Source organism: Populus nigra, chromosome 18 (assembly GCF_951802175.1).
Source record: "Populus nigra chromosome 18, ddPopNigr1.1, whole genome shotgun sequence".
Taxonomy (NCBI): domain Eukaryota; kingdom Viridiplantae; phylum Streptophyta; class Magnoliopsida; order Malpighiales; family Salicaceae; genus Populus; species Populus nigra.
In genome coordinates this window covers 10770998-10787723 of record NC_084869.1, presented here as the reverse complement: position 1 = coordinate 10787723, position 16726 = coordinate 10770998, and the positions used below count along the sequence as shown (strand labels likewise).

Here is a 16726-nt window from a genome sequence, read left to right as displayed (position 1 = left end):
TAATTTTTTTCTGTATTTCTTATTCATCTTGACATACTATATCAAAAATAATTTTATAAAAAATAATTTTTTAATATATTTTAAAATAAAAACACTTTAAAAAATTAATACATTTCTAGACAAGATGGCTCATCACCACCTTTTTTTTTGAATTCTATAGCGTAATTAAAATTTTAAAAATCTTTACAAAAACTAAAAGTACTTGTCAGATCCCTTCTTATTCTATGGTAATAATTATGACATTCGTGCTTATTAAAAGAATATTTATAATTAAATCTGGTTCAACCTATAAGTTGAATTAGATTCTATAAAATATTTATAATTAAATCTGGTTCACCTGAGAAAACTCAAGAAATCTTATTTAAACTGTAATTCAACTTTATTTTAAAAACAATACATTTTCAATTATTTTTAATTAAAATGAGTCGTTTAACCCCCTCAAGTGAACAAAATTCTATTCATAATTTTAGTTTTAAATCCAGTCATGGATCGAGCATTAACTTTGTTGTGATGAGTGTACAATTCGGAGGAATTAAAGAATTTGTTATTAGATCACCCGCTATCAGAAGCAACAATCCGTGGAACACATCATGGTTGCAGCGTTTGGAAACATGGTTGTGACTATGTTTTTAAAAAATTTGAATTTTTTTTTTGTTAAAATTAAGTGTGGTCTGTACTTTTTGGATCGTTTTGATGTGTTGATGTTAAAAATAATTTTTTAAAAATAAAAAAACATCATTGACATTTATTTCGGCACAAAAAGCTATTTAAAATACACCTACAACCACACTGCCAAACACGCTCTAAATAAATTCTGATATGATTTTTTACTAGCTCGGAACAGGAGAAAACGACCACGAGAGTTCAATTTTCAATAAAGTTTTAGGAGAAAGAAAAATGAACCAGGAGTCGGAGAATAAAAGAACACAACATTCCAAAATCAGGCATGTCCCCTGCCTTGCCTTTAAACCACTACTTCCTCTCGAAGGACCAGACCATACCACCGTGTTAAGTTGCTGCTAACCTACACCGAAAACAAACACTTCAGTTGCTATTTTACGCTGAGAAACCACACACGCCGCTTTGGTGCACCCACCAAACACTAAAGAACAAAGAGGAGAGAAGTTAGTTCTTGGATTAAACTACAATCTAGTCCCTATAGATTAAAAAATGATCACTTTGGCTCCTCTAGTTTAAAAGTCCCCATTGTTAATTCATGCATGGTAGTGTTTGGCACCGCGGTTGGAAATTTTAATTTTTTTTTGTTTTAAATTAATATGTTTTTGATGTTTTCAGATCATTTTGATGTCCTGATATAAAAAATAATTTTTAAAAAATAAAAAAATATTATTTTAATATGTTTTAGAATGAAAAATACTTTGAAAAGTAATTTCTACTACACTTTCAAAAATCCTCTGAAATAAAAAGAAAGGTCCAATTAGAAGATAAAACTCAACAAGTATTGGATTTTCTTAAATCTAACCCCTAAAGTTTGGAAATTTTCAATCTAACCCCTGACGTTAAATAACAAATACAACACAAAGAAGTAGTCATTGTTTCATTTTCTATTTTTTCTCCCATCCTTCCCTTTTCAACTACTATTACATGCCGTAATATCACACGGAAATTAGCTTTCATTAATGATTTCATATAGTAAGTCCTTAAATATTTTTCAAGATACAAGCAGAAAAACATAAATTAAAGGACCAAAAGGAAATAAGTATAAATTACCAGGGATTGAAATAACGTCTAGACTCAAGACTTTATTATTAATAATTGTTTTTCCTTTTATTGTAGTAGCAAATAAAATAAAATAAAGAAAAAACTGAAATATATATATATACGAGCACAATAATTCAGCCCTCAAAGTCTCTCTCAATTAGCTCAAACAAAGTGAGAGAAAGAAAATCTAGAACCAAGAAAAAAAGAATGGTTTCAACGAGAAGGAGTGGATCTCTTTCTGCTAACAATAACAGCAAGAGATCTTCCTCCTCAGATGACAATAATAACAATAACAGCAAGAGATCTTCTTCCTCAGAGGATAATAATAAGCCACCATCACCTAAACGTCAAAAGGTAAATATATGTATAAAATCAAATCAAATCACTACGTGATTTTATGGTGTCGTTCTTGGAAAAAAGATTTTCATTTCTTTTTGTGGGTTTCAGGGAGAGAATGGTGGAGTTACGGAGAAACCGATGCCGACGACAGAAAATTCTAAGGAATCGAGTCCACCGGAGGAGGAGGATCCCGACGACGGTGGACCTGGAGATGCTCCGACTACTGGTGGTGGTGGTAGAGGCGCTTTGATTTCGGGGAAAGGTCAGGAAACGGCGACGCCGGCGGTGGCTGTTGTGACGCCGATCGCTGAAGGTCGGGCACTTTTTTTTTTTAATTTTCTTTTTTAAAACCTTGAACTAAATTTCGTATTTTTTTTTGAATTTTTGAGAATTGAATTTCAAGTGTTGTTTGGTTAAATCTCTATTTTGTTTTTTGGATTTGATTAAAAGGTTCTACTCCGGTTGTACTGGAGAAACCGCGGAGTTCGTTATCGACTTGGAGTTTATATCAAAAGCAGAATTCAAGTTTCGAAACGCCTTGGTGTAAGCTGCTGACACAGTCTGCTCAGGTAGTTCGATTTGCGATTATTGTTAAATAAGGAGTTTTTTTGTTTTAGTTGAAAAATTGAGAATTGATGTCCAAAGAGGAGAGATTTTGAGGTTTGACTAGAATGTTGATTGTGTTTGGATTGCAGAATCAGAATATAGTAATTTGCACGTCCAGTTATTCGATTGGTACGACTAAACAATGCGATTTTATATTGAAGGATCACGCAATGGGCGTGATTCAATGCAAGATTAGACACACACAGGTATTGGTTGTATGTTGAGCTTTTTTGTAGGATGTTTTGGCAAACACAGTGTCCGTGTTTGTTATCTGGAGGGCTGTGAATCGGGTATTATAGTGGAGTTTTGTTTGATTAATAGTTCTTGTGGAGGTGAACTCCTGAATATGTACATGCAGTTTGAGTACTCATTGTTTGTGGACATGATCAGCGCGAAGGAAGTGCTGTTGCTGAGCTAGAAAGCTCGGGGAGCAAGGGATCAGTGCAAGTAAATGGGACAGCTGTCAAAAAGGGTGCTATCTGTGTGCTTAATTCAGGAGATGAGGTGGTCTTTGGTGCTATGGGGAACCATGCCTATGTATCCTCTACATTGTTTAAGTTAATGGTTCAATCTTTCTTGTTTGTGGATTCTTCTAGCCACTTACCTTCTTTCCCCTTTCATTGTTTTGTTTGCAACTGTGTAGAAAATAGATTTTATTGTTTCATTGTCACATGATAGTTTCCTTCATTTCTGTCGAAAATAGATTTTTCAGCAACTCCTGACTGAGGTTGCCGTTAAGAGTGCTGAAGTTCATAGTAGCCTGGGGAAACTTTTGCAACTCGAAAGGAGGTCAGGGGATCCATCGGCTGTTGCTGGAGCGTCAATATTGGCGTCTCTTTCAAGCCTCAGGCCTGATTTATCACGCTGGAAGTCTCCAGGACAGACTGCCAGTAAAATACACCATGGGACTGAGGTGCCTGCTCAGTCGGTTGTTCATGGTGGTGCGGAGGTTGAGCTTGATGGCATGGAAGGCAATTCAACTCCAAATTTAGGGAGTGATAAAGCTGCAGAGGTTGGAGCAATCAACCAGAATCTTCCTCACGATTGCAGCCAGGACTCTGGCACAGAGGCAGGCAATGTAAAAATCTCTGGGATGAATGATTTGATAAGGCCTTTCTTCAGGATGTTAGCTCGATCATCTAGTTGTAAACAAAAATTGAGCAAAAGTATCTGTAAACAGGTATTGGAAGAAAGGAACGAGTGGCCGAAGGATTCGCAGCTGGCATTGACCTCGGGTATGTCATTGCGGTGTGCGGTATTCAAAGACGACCTTCACGCTGGAATTCTCAATGGAAAAAACATAGAAGTTTCATTCGATAATTTCCCATACTATTTAAGGTATGATTTTCTTCTTGCCATCTTTAGTTCTCAATTTCATGTTATCTAGGTGAATTTGTGTTCTCAAATGGCTTTTTTTTTTTTTTAAATTTTAAGTTTCTTAGATTTTTGGTATGACGTTGTGTCTCATACTTTCTACTGGCATATCACAACATATGAATGTGATTATTGTTGCTAGTTGTCAGAGAAAATGTTCGCGCGCCTGGCTGTTTTTGTGCATTTAAGCTGTCTATTCTCCAAATGCGAAATTGTGGTTCTGATTTGAATGTTGAAAAATGAAAAAAGCTGCAGTTTTAGCTCCACTGGGTGCTCTATTTGTTTAAGGCATGACTTTTAATGCTCCTATGCCAACAGCCTTCCCTGATATTGGCAGTTTTGCACTAGTCTACTGGTGGAATATTCCTTGTTAATGTCCCTCTGTTTGTTAATCTTATGTCACGCCACCAGTTACAATGATTGTTGATTAGGGAAACCCATGGTAGAACTGAAAGGGTGAAAGATAATTTCCTTGGTATAAGGTGGCTTAGAAACCCAAGGTCTCATGGATAATTTGCCTTGCAAAATGATGGATTGAGTTTATAGGAATTCAATATATGATACAACTAGGATTTAAGATCTGAAATGTCTCATTATGAAAGGAAGGGATGGTAGAAAAGGGAAGGAGAAGAATGAAGTAAATATGGGTAGACCCATGGACATTTTATGATTAGGATGTCTGGAGCTGAGAGAAGCTGAGTACATGTTAACCTGGGATGTTATGCCTTTATGAATGGGGACCCTACCTATGAGCTTGATAAACCTGTTGAAACAAAGTAATCAATGAAGACAGATGAGAAATTGACGAACAGATCGCACACCTGTACACAGCTTGAATATGCATCCATGTAAAACCTGGAAGCTGGATTTGGAAAAGCCAAGCTTTTGGATTTGCATCTTGTTCAGACACTGGTACCAAGGATACCTCACTCAAAAATATCCCGGGAGATGTGCCAAACAAATGGGATGGTCTGATCAGATATGTTATCCATCAGGATGTGGTGACAATGCATGGCAGTTTTGGAGGTGAATTACACTTGTTGTGTCACAACTTGGTCATCCATTGAGGCATGGAACATTTTTTCGACTTGCAATGTCTGATCTGTTCTTTGGGGAAATATTAACATAGCAACTTAATGGATGCATTACACAGATCTCCCTGCCTGTGGACATGGGACATGTGAAATGGATGGTTTGAACTGCACAAATTCAGTGTTATGCGAAATTTGTTGTATAAAAATTAAACTGCAACGCATGTGTGTGTGATTTTGATTCAGTGGCGATTTTACCTTATAGACATGTAATTTTCATTAAATGGTTCTTTTTACCTCAGAGATTTGGTACCTCCAATAAATTCTGTAATCTTAATCAAGTGGGAAGACACAAGGTTCATTTGAACACAATTTTATTAACCAGGGATTGCAAATGGCATGATTATTTATTTGCATGTCAATCTCAGATTTGTCATCTTTCTTCTGCAGTGAGAATACAAAAAATGTGCTGATTGCAGCTTCATTTATACACCTGATGCACAAAAAATATGCAAAATATACCTCAGAACTAACTACAGTCAATCCGCGTATTCTGCTTTCTGGCCCCGCAGGTTTGTGGGCTTTTTACTCCCATTGTTATATTTTAGAGTTTGTAAAGGTTGACTTTTATGAGAAAGCTTGACCTTTCCCCCCCTTTTGAATGCTGTTTGTAGGTTCTGAGATATACCAGGAGATGTTGGCAAAGGCACTTGCCAATTACTTTGGCGCTAAATTGCTTGTATTTGATAGTCATTCATTTTTGGGTGTAAGCTAAAACTAACGTGCTTGGCTATTATAGCTTTCCATCTGTAGTTTATGAAGATCAATAATCATCGATTGTTAATTTGCAGGGTTTGTCTTCCAAGGAAGCCGAGCTTTTGAAGGATGGAACTAATGCAGAAAAATCCTGCACTTGTTCTAAACAAGTTCCTGTGACAACAGACCCATCAAAGAGTGTGAATATATCAGCTGGTGAAACAGACACACCTAACTCTTCAAATGCACCTGCTAGCCAGGAATTGTTTGAGATGGAAGACACGCTGCCTTCTTCTTCCGGTCCGGGGGCACCGAGGAATCGCTTGTTTAAAATAGGTATTTAAGCTATTCCTAGAGAGGCCTTCTATTTGTTGTTCCACTTTTCTTTAACATTCTTGAACTTTTGATTTTTCTTGAGCTTTGCCATAGCAATATACTCCAAACATTAACATGCAGGTGACAGAGTGAAATTTACAAGCTCATCTTCTAGTGTCTTATATCAAACAGCATCACCATCAAGGTACAATCAGTGTGGACCAGTTTCTTCACCTTTTTCTTCTCCCTTTTTACTTCGACCAATTTTTTTATGGTATCTTGAATGTGAACTTTCCTGATGTTCAAACAGGTTCAGTACTTCTCTTGATCAATGTATAATTCTTCCTGAACCAAATATTTCTCTTATACCAAATTTGCAATAAATGGTCTGCACTAAACTGCTCATCTTCTTCTCATCCAAGTGCCATTGAAATGAACCTATTTGGTCAGATGATAGAAAATGTAGATAAAAAAAGGAGGGGTTGCAGATGAACATTTTGTTAAATGTGGTGTCATAGATATCTTCATGTTGGAAAAGAAAAATGTGGTGTCATGTACTTGATGTGGTTAGGGATGGAGAGAAATTCTAGAGTTATGCAGAAACTTTTTGTATTTAAGCAGCTAATATGGCATAGAGTAGTTTTATTGGTGTTTTGGCTTTTGATACTTTCTGATTTCTTAGCTGAAATTCTTCAGGGTTGGAAAACTCTTTGTTTTAATGTTCTCCATTTGTTGTAGGCATTATTCCTTTTCTTTTCTTTTCCTTCTTTTTTTTGTCTTCTGTCTTGCATTAGGCATTTTTCTTTTTTTTTGTGGCTTGTATTCTTTCATGATAAAAACTTTAGTCTTCCTAGAAAAAAAGATTATTTACTTTTGCTTAACTGAATAAACAACAAATCCCACATACTTGGATAATTGAAGTAGCCCTGGTGGTGGCTTAATTAGGAGCTGTATTTGATATAATTTGGATTTGCTAAGGAATTGTTGAGCAGGGTTTGCTTCTGCTGTTTGAAGTAAATAATTCACTTCGCATGTTATTCACTTATTCTTACTTTATGGATGGATGCCCAAAAAATAGCGCCTTGTCAAAATTGATGAGAAAATTGATCTTGAATTGATTTTACTTTTGATCGAGATTAGGGATAATGTTTGATTTGATTGCAGCATTAATGCAAATCATAATTAACTAGCACTTGAAGTGTTAGGAAATAAAAGAGTGCAGATTTGAAAGAACAACAGAAGCACTTATTTGAGAAAGCTTTAATGCTATTTCTGGAGCTGTAGCCTGTTAAGGTCTGGATTGTTGTAAATATTCACGATCAAGAATGACTATATCAACCTGTTATAAATGCTAATGTAAATACAAACATGGTTAAGTTGATCCAATTTTGGTAAAATTGAAGCTTAATGTATCCAGTGTTTCAGATCTGCATTCCCTTTGGCAATACAGAAGAACCAGCATGTACCAAAAAAAGACGAAAAAAAGAATGAAAGAAAAAATAAAGAAAAAGAAAACTCAAAGAAAAGAAAAGGAGAAGGAAAAGGGAGAAGCAACACTATGGTTTATGAGGAAGGAAGGGAAATAAAAAAATAAAAGGCATAGCCTGATTCTAACATGGTGGCAGCTTAATTCTCTCTTCCTCTCTGTGTGTTGTCTCCTTGATTGATTTCACTTAATTTTACTCAGACAAGCAACCCATCATATTCTTCTATAGTTATTCTCTTTCCAATTTGTAGTTTTTTGCTGTCTTCTTTATGTTCTTAATTTTGTTGTCGTTGATGCAGCTTGATGTTTAACCTTTGATCCCCTCTTAACTCTTAATGCAGGGGCCCACCTTATGGGATTCGTGGGAAGGTTGTTTTGCCTTTTGAGGACAATCCTTTGTCGAAAATTGGTGTGAGATTTGATAAACCAATACCTGATGGTGTTGATCTTGGAGATGTTTGTGAGAAAGGTCATGGATATTTCTGTAATGGTATGTTGAACTGGATCATAAACAATATCATGCACATATACTTGATAAATGGTTCTATCTTTTCTTTCTTTTTTTAATCTCAAGTTATCTAAGTGTCTTTTACTTTCTCTCTAGTTACTGATCTTCGTTTGGAGAACACAGCTGTAGAAGATTTGGACAAATTACTCATTAACACATTGTTTGAGGTAGAATAGTTTAGCTCTTAAGCAATTGTAACTCAATTTGTTCTGGCATGTTTTATTCCATTTTGTTGACTTGCAAAATCTTATCGAATCTTTCTTCAGGCTGTACACAGCGAGAGCAGAAATTCTCCTTTCATTTTGTATATGAAAGATGCAGAGAAATCTATTGTAGGCAATTCGGATTCATATTCTACATTCAAAAGCAGACTCGAAAAGCTTCCTGATAATGTGGTAGTAATTGGTTCTCACACACAAAATGACAATCGGAAAGAGAAGGTAATTTTGATGCAGTCATTTATTAGTTTGTTTTAGTTTTTGCACGCATGAAATTTCTTCTATTCAAAGATTAACAATCTAAAGTTATTTTTGACAATCAGAAAGAGAAGTTAATTTTAATGTAGTTATTTATTTGTTTGTTTTTATTTTTGCATGCATGAATTTTCTTCTATTCAAAGATTAATGGTGCTGATCTAAATTTATTTTTGAAATTCTGGCATGTTGTTTCGTTGAAGTTCAATGATGGAATTGAGGCTTCTCAGTCTTTTGTTTCCTCAGTTTTTAAATAAAGTCAATGAATTCAATCTCGCTGTAGAATTTAGAAAGTTCATTCCAGATTATTTTTTTAATTGCGTGTCTTCTGTTTTTGTATTATGTACAAGTCACACAAACATTTTTCTGCTGTCATAGCTTTTATGGTAGATAAGAAGAAAAGTGTATGAACATGTTGTACTTATTCATTTTAGAAGTCATGGATTCAAAAGGCAATGATAGTGTTTTGATGGGTGCCTTTTTTAAACAGAAATTGAGTCCTGATATAATTTTTTGGGTGATGAAAGTGCCTGTCATCATTAACTATGATGAGCCAACACTGGTTAATGAAGATTCACAGACTTGACGAGCATTGAGGGCATTGTGCATCACTGAATTATGTTTGGAAATCGTCTTAGTCGAGTTAATTCAACTCAACTAAGCCTTAGACCCGCTTAGGCACATGAATCCCTTTGCAAAACAGTTTGTCCAGTTTTAGGTGCTAACAAGGCAATGTGTAAATTCTATGAGCTTAGCTCCAAATCATCTCAAGTGGAGGAAGTGGCATGCTGCATTGAAAAATATAGATTATGGACCTATCTAGGAGCTATAGGCATCACACTTGACTCAGTTGAGATCCTTCACTTTTCTTTTAAAAGCAAACAATTAGTAGTTCATTATATGTTTATTCAATTTTGTGGTGCAAGTCTTGGACTTGAAAAGGGGGGGCAGGGGGGGGCTTTAAAAATTTGAGCCTATATGTTGCGTGGCAAAGAATTTTCTCTCAACCTTGCATTGTATTGTTTATGCTCTTGCTATACAAATCTTGTCATTTACTTACGCCATGGTGTTTTTCCCCTTGCAGTCACATCCTGGTGGTCTTCTTTTCACAAAGTTTGGCAGCAATCAAACTGCTCTTCTTGACTTGGCTTTTCCGGTGACTATCCCTCCCCACTACTTTTTTTTTTGTATTTTTGTTTAGAGTTGCAACAGATTTTTCTTTTTTTTTTCCTGACATTTTCATTCTTTTATTGTATACGCGAGTGTGTGTGGTTCTTTTATTTATGTGTGAAAAGGGAAGTTTTCCATCTCTATGCACTTCTTGAATGTAATATTGCTACTTTTCTATGCTTCTGAGTGCTATGTATCAAAACAAAGGAAATGTGTGCTTGCAGGTTTCTTCTTTTCTGTGGATGATTGGCGCTATCATAATTTCATTTATTTTTATTGTTTGGCTTTGTTCTAGTGTGTTCAAAATAGCAGTCTTAAGCATCATCAACATATTCTATTTATCTTGCAATAAATAAATAAATCCACGTCTTTTGTTATTGAGAGATGTTTTAAGAATAGTCTCATTGAATCAGTGCATCATGTGATTATTTTTTGTTACCTTTCACAATATTCTTAGCCAATATATTAAGTGAAAATAGTTGACATGTTTGCTAAAAAGCTAGATGCCTTGCATATGTAGCAAACTTTTTTACACTTGCATCAGCCTTCCTGAGACATTTTATACTGGGGGTATTGTGTCAGTTTGTAGGCCTTTTCATTTTAGTACTGTTTTTTAGATCTCTTGTTGAAAGGGAGAACCATTTGATTAATATTTTCTGGGAAGTAATGCATCGTCCGTACAGCACTTTCTTTATTAAGCTATCTCTTTTCCTCCTTTGTCTCTCTATCTCTCTCTCTCACACAGGCAAGCTTGTACTTGGCCAATTGATAACTTTGTATTACATTATGACTGGTTTTGATTTTCTAATGATTGGTTTTGGTGCCTTCTGATCTTTTCAGGATAGTTTTGGAAGACTTGGTGACAGGGGGAAGGAAGTGCCAAAGGCAACAAAGCTTCTGACTAAGCTCTTTCCAAATAAAGTAGCTATTCATATGCCACAGGTGTGTGTGATGGATTACTGATTTTTTTCCTCTTTGATTTGAACAAAAATTCATGTGCAGTGTATCATTGAAGGTTGTTAATTGATGCAGGATGAAACGCTTCTAGCATCTTGGAAGCATCAGTTGGATCAAGATGCTGAAACTCTTAAAATGAAGGGGAACCTAAATAACCTTCGCACTGTGAGATATTGATCCCATAATATAGTTTGCAGCTCCTTTTTGTTTTGTTTATTGATTAACATTTTTAGCTTCAGTTTCTGTGGCTGATTTTTTACTTGACTGAGCTTCATTTGACAAGATAATTTAGGTTTTTTTGTATAAATAGTTCAGTCACTGATTCCATGCATGTGATAATGTTATCCATCCATGTTCTTATATAATTTGCTGTTGCAAAAGGTGCTTGATTTTTCTGGTTGGTCGAACCTTGTGGTGCATCAGTCCCTAAAATAACCATCATCCTTCAGTAAATATGTCAAGCCTAGCCATTGGGGGAAAACTTTAGAGCAATAGTCTTGATGCGCTTTTCATGTTGCTTTTGGGCAAACAGTTGAACAGAGTGTCTTCAACTGTTCATTGCCTTTTCAAGTCCAAATGTCAGAACACATCTTAGCTTTTGGCTGTGAAGTATGTTTGAAAGGGTGGAAAGCCGGAGGAAAGAAATTAAGTTCTTTGTGAGAAGAAGATAATGTGAAGGTGAAGGGATGTTGGCCTGTAGCCCACTATAATCAAATTCTTGAAAGTGGAGACGCTGTGTGAGGGGAAAAGAATAGTTTTACTCATTGTCCCTCACAAAAAAATTTCTTTAAAACAAAAGGATGGATTTGGATTTTTTGTTTCTCTTCACTTCCTTTCCTTAAAATTTCATCCCTCAAAACTGAAATTGTTTCCTCTCCACAACTCCCTGCTCTTCAGTTCCTGTCTTGAAAAGATGGCGACGGATTACCTGTTTGGTGAGAGATGCCTATGTGGAGTGATTGCAAATTATTGATGCCATGGTAGTAGCAAATAAAGTTGTAGATACTCATACAAGTGAGTGGGCTGTGTGGTGAGGTTGACATGGAGAATACTTTGTTTTCATGTTGAAGCTTTCTTGTGTGTTTAAGAGAATGGCCTTCGATGATAGTTGGAGGAAATGGATATTATGTGTATTGCATACTACTCAAATGTTGTCAGGTTTTGTCTCAGCTTCTGGTGGTCTCAGACAAAGGGATCTGGTTAGTCCCTGTAGATGGATAATACCCTACTGGTGGCTACATGTACTTGGCAGAACGTTTTTCAAGGAAAATTAGTTGACAACTTTATGCTTTACTTGTTTCCCTGATTTCAGTTATGTTCCATCTCATGTATACTATTTAGTATTTCTCTGAGAGAGTTCTTATGCATCAATTGCTTTACTTGAAGTCTTCTAGATATTGTGTTGAAAACGTTGTGATAATGTGTGTGAGTCTGCTTTCTCATATATTCAGAAAGGTGGACATTGAGTGGCCTTCTTTTATTGTGATAAATGTTAACTCGTGTATGCCCTCTGCTTCCTTCTTTTTTTTTGTTTTGTTTTGTTTTGTTTCTGTTTTCTTATTTCTGTTTTATTGCACTCAATCTGGTTGGAGATTAAACAGTATTTGATGAAATCAAACAGTACCTTTTCTTTCCTAACCATCTAATTTCTGTGCATATAAAGCACTATGATGGATATTGTAAATGGCGGTGCAAGTTAAAAATGAAGGCATTTGGAGATGGGTCCTTTCTTATTGCATGCCATTTCATCTGTAGGTTTTGGGCCGGTGTGGGATGGAATGTGAAGGACTTGAGACATTATGCATCAAGGATCAAACACTCACAAATGAAAGTATGTTCTGTATTTAACACATTGCAATGTTAACTATTTTCAGTGATCTTTTCAAAAACTCATGTTTTGGTGTGCAATGCAGGTGCAGAGAAGGTAGTTGGTTGGGCACTGAGTCATCATCTAATGCAGAATTCAGCTAATGCTGATGCTGATGTGAAGCTTGTTTTGTCCAGCGAGAGGTAATTGATAGCTTTCTTGTATCATTTTCTTGACTCCTAGTATTGGTTACTGTGTTGATTACACGTTTGTAATGCTGCTTCGCAATACTCGCAGCATCCAATATGGGATTGGAATCTTGCAGGCCATCCAGAATGAATCTAAAAGCTTGAAGAAGTCACTCAAGGTGATTAATAGATTCTCACTTGAAGATACTACTAAAAGCTTATTCACATGCACAATTTTTTTGAAGCATGGAGCTTTAAAGAGCTACCTAATTTCCTATTTGGGAAAGTTTCATGTGCTGATCACCATAGTGATTTTTTTGGACACAATCAGGATGTCATGACAGAAAATGAATTTGAGAAAAGGCTTTTAGCTGATGTTATTCCACCTAATGACATTGGAGTTACATTTGATGATATTGGAGCTCTTGAGAATGTCAAGGACACCTTGAAAGAGTTGGTGATGCTTCCTTTACAAAGGCCGGAACTTTTCTGCAAGGGGCAATTAACCAAGGTCTCTGCATATCTCTATATTCAGTGAAACAAGTTATTTCATTTAAAGGAACTTCGACATTTGTTTTTAAGTAATAGGATTAGGCTGTGATGTGTATATGAAGAAAGGTATATACTCACGGTGATCGTTTGAGTGCAGCCTTGCAAGGGCATACTTTTATTTGGACCTCCTGGAACTGGAAAGACTATGCTAGCTAAGGCAGTGGCAACTGAAGCTGGTGCTAATTTCATCAACATTTCAATGTCCAGCATCACGTCTAAGGTTAAGATTATTGCATGCCTTCTTCAATTTATATATGGATTTTATTTTCTAATCTAAAACTTATTCTAATTTTGCATGCTACAGTGGTTTGGTGAGGGTGAAAAGTATGTCAAAGCTGTATTCTCGCTAGCCAGTAAAATTTCCCCTAGTGTTGTCTTCGTTGACGAGGCATGCTTCTTTTTACTCTTTCAGCATTTTGCACACCCACACCCACACCCACTCACATTGAATATAAACTCAATTATTTTTCTGTGGTTTGGCTGTGTTGCACAGGTTGACAGCATGTTGGGCAGGAGGGAAAATCCGGGGGAGCATGAGGCCATGCGGAAGATGAAAAATGAATTTATGGTGAATTGGGATGGTCTACGAACAAAAGATACAGAACGAGTTCTTGTACTTGCAGCTACTAATAGGCCTTTTGACCTTGATGAGGCTGTCATTAGAAGGCTGCCACGAAGGTACTATTTTATTTCACAACAGGCTTAGTACTCTGATTTTTTGGGCTCTTATATCTTATGCATGCGAGTCCTTTAGGAATATGTAAATTTTGTTTCTACAAACCTATGTTCTTTTAATGCCAGTTCATTTTCATTTACTTCTACAGATTGATGGTAAATCTGCCTGATGCTCCAAATAGAGCAAAGATACTCAAAGTCATTTTGGCAAAAGAAGATTTGTCTCCTGATATTGATTTTGATGCAATTGCCAGCATGACCGATGGATATTCTGGAAGTGACCTTAAGGTTTTAGCTCTCATTCTTCTCTTGATTGCTTTTTTTTTTTGATATCAAACTTGGTGATTGTCTTACATCTATACATGCTATATGGCAGAACCTATGTGTAGCTGCTGCTCACAGACCAATTAAAGAGATATTGGAAAAGGAAAAGAAGGTTTGTCTATGTTCTTTTTTCTTCACCGTTAAAGAGCTGTTAGGTTAAATTTGATGCATTTACACTTATGATCAGCATGTAATTATCTTACAATGCCCTTTCTCCTGTTCCATGTACCTTCTTTCAAGCATCTGTGGTGTACCGTGTTATTTATGAAAAAAAGAAGGAAAATGGTGTCCAGTGTATTGTACAACTATATTTGCTCATAAAATGCCCACACAAATACACTGCACTCCAATCAAGTTTTAATGAGACAAGTACAGTATGGATATCAGATAATATGATCCGTTGTCAGTTTAGCTTCATGAAAATCCTTTTGGCAGTTCCAAGTATTGGGTTTTACTGCTACTGGCTGGATGCCACTGAAATTAATTGAATAGTTTGTGCTTATCTAGCCAGGCCTTATTTTATTTTATTTTACGGGCAGAATTAGATTATCCTAGGATTACTTCTAATTTCACAATTTATTACAGGAACAGGCTGCAGCTCTAGCAGAAGGTAAGCCTGCCCCAGCTTTAAGTGGGAGTGCTGATATCCGGCCCCTAAACATGGTCGACTTTAAAGATGCTCATGAACAGGTAAAAATGATGACCAGATTTTATGGACTTGTATCATCTGCTCGATCTTATTATGATATTTTCCCTGTATTTAAATAGGTATGTGCAAGTGTTTCATCCGAGTCAGTAAACATGACTGAGCTCTTGCAATGGAATGAACTGTATGGAGAAGGTGGTTCTAGAAGAAAGAAGGCTCTTAGCTATTTTATGTAAATTTTCCCTTGTGCAACAGCTTCCTATTTTCTTACAAATCTCCCGTTCCTAAGTAATTTTGCCGGTCTCAATTAGGGCTTGTCGAGCAGCAGCCATTTTGTCTGTAAGGTGAAATATAGGCTTTTCTAAATCATGTTTATTTTCTTATCTCAACTGTGGGGATGGTTGGTATAAAGGGCGTGAAGCTTTTGTTTTGTTCTCAGTCCCCTTTGTATTGCATTAACATTTATTGTTGATTTTAAGCTTATTAACATCTGAAATAGAGAAGAGAGTAGAGAAACTGAAGACCTGTCAATATAGTGTATCTTTAACTATAGTGAATTATTTATCGTGTCTTGATTGAACAGTCAAGGTAAGAGGAGTATTTGCCTTTTCTTCTTTTTTGGGTCAATCATTATTAATTTTTTTTTTTTTTGGAGGTTTGCTTGATGATTTAGCAGCACTCTATGATTTGATCTGCCCATTGTCTGTTGAGATAGGGCAAGGTTTCTCCTGTATTTATGGTCAGAATTCTTATTTAACTAGTTAATTAGAGTCTTTATTGAATCAATATTTAGAGTATTTAAGTGTATTGAATATCATCAATAAATAAAAATTCAAGAGGTTAAATATTCGAGTGTTGAGTTTTTTCAGCAATTATTGTTTACAATTAAACCCTTCTTAAGTGCATGGATGCAAGGTGTATGCCTTTTTTTTTTTAATAAAAAATCCTGCTTCAAGCAGAATATCAAACAAACTTTGATACTCTACCAGGTAATGTTTAAGAAAGGAAAAAAAAAAAACACAGAATCACCAATATTCAGGCGATACACTCTCACCAACAAAATTTGTTACACGTAATTTTCTACTTGTATGAGCTACAACTACTATGAAGAGCTTCACCATTCATTAAATGGTCAAGATAAGTGGTTATACCAAAACCCTTAAAACCCATTTTTGCAACACATTGACACCCGGGAAAAACCCAAAACCCTAAATTGGCATAAATTGAATTGGCAAAGTAATTAAGAACAAATAGCCACGAGAAATGGGAAAAAAATCCAAGCCCATGCCCTCGGGATTTTAGACTCAAGATACCAAGTTTGAGCTCAATGAGTGTTCTTGTTGGGTCTATTTTGAAGGGATTAAGATTTTCAACTTTTTATGATGTAGTTATAAAATTCAGCCCGACTTAACAAGTTTATTCGCTGATTCAACATCCAACTTGAGTTTTACTTCAACCAGTTTTTCTTTCTCTCTGTTTTTTTTCAATGCAACAAATTTTTTGCTTTTTAAAAATTTATAGCTTGAGTTGATGAACTAATCCATCAAACAAACCATCTAACATACCACCTTGGCCATGGGCAGGTTCAACCTCAACCCCGAGTTAATTCTTATAGCTATAACTATGCTTTGTTGCAAAGTCTAGCCAACAATCAATTTAAAATGCAGAGCTACAATCAAATAAAAATTAAAATGAATTCTGAAATCATCAATGGCTGAATCCTTAAGCGATCTTGATATCTTAAACACACAATTTATAAGTCAAGACCTCTTCTCATACAATAATCGTATCTAAAAG

At 35.8% G+C, this 16726-nt stretch overlaps 1 protein-coding gene across 3 annotated transcripts; it reads left to right on the top strand.

Moving 5' to 3' along the window:
* Positions 1–1858: 1858 nt before the first annotated feature.
* Positions 1859–15516, top strand: LOC133678941 (uncharacterized). 3 transcript variants are annotated; one of them, XM_062101464.1, is made up of 28 exons: positions 1860–2076; positions 2170–2374; positions 2512–2630; positions 2757–2873; positions 3058–3204; positions 3371–3745; positions 3848–4005; positions 5523–5644; positions 5747–5838; positions 5924–6164; positions 6285–6348; positions 7971–8119; positions 8234–8304; positions 8404–8577; positions 9695–9766; positions 10621–10722; positions 10813–10902; positions 12493–12568; positions 12651–12747; positions 12842–12911; positions 13064–13243; positions 13382–13504; positions 13589–13672; positions 13778–13962; positions 14109–14247; positions 14336–14395; positions 14869–14973; positions 15052–15516. In XM_062101464.1, exons 1-28 carry the CDS (start codon positions 1930–1932, stop codon positions 15163–15165), a joined length of 3678 nt encoding a protein of 1225 aa, XP_061957448.1. In that variant the 5' UTR covers positions 1860–1929; the 3' UTR covers positions 15166–15516. The 3 variants fall into 3 exon arrangements, with proteins under 3 accessions (XP_061957447.1, XP_061957446.1, XP_061957448.1); XM_062101463.1 differs by having other exon boundaries at positions 1859–2076; positions 3371–4005; positions 14875–14973; XM_062101462.1 differs by having other exon boundaries at positions 1859–2076; positions 3371–4005.
* The last annotated feature ends 1210 nt before the right edge of the window (positions 15517–16726 follow it).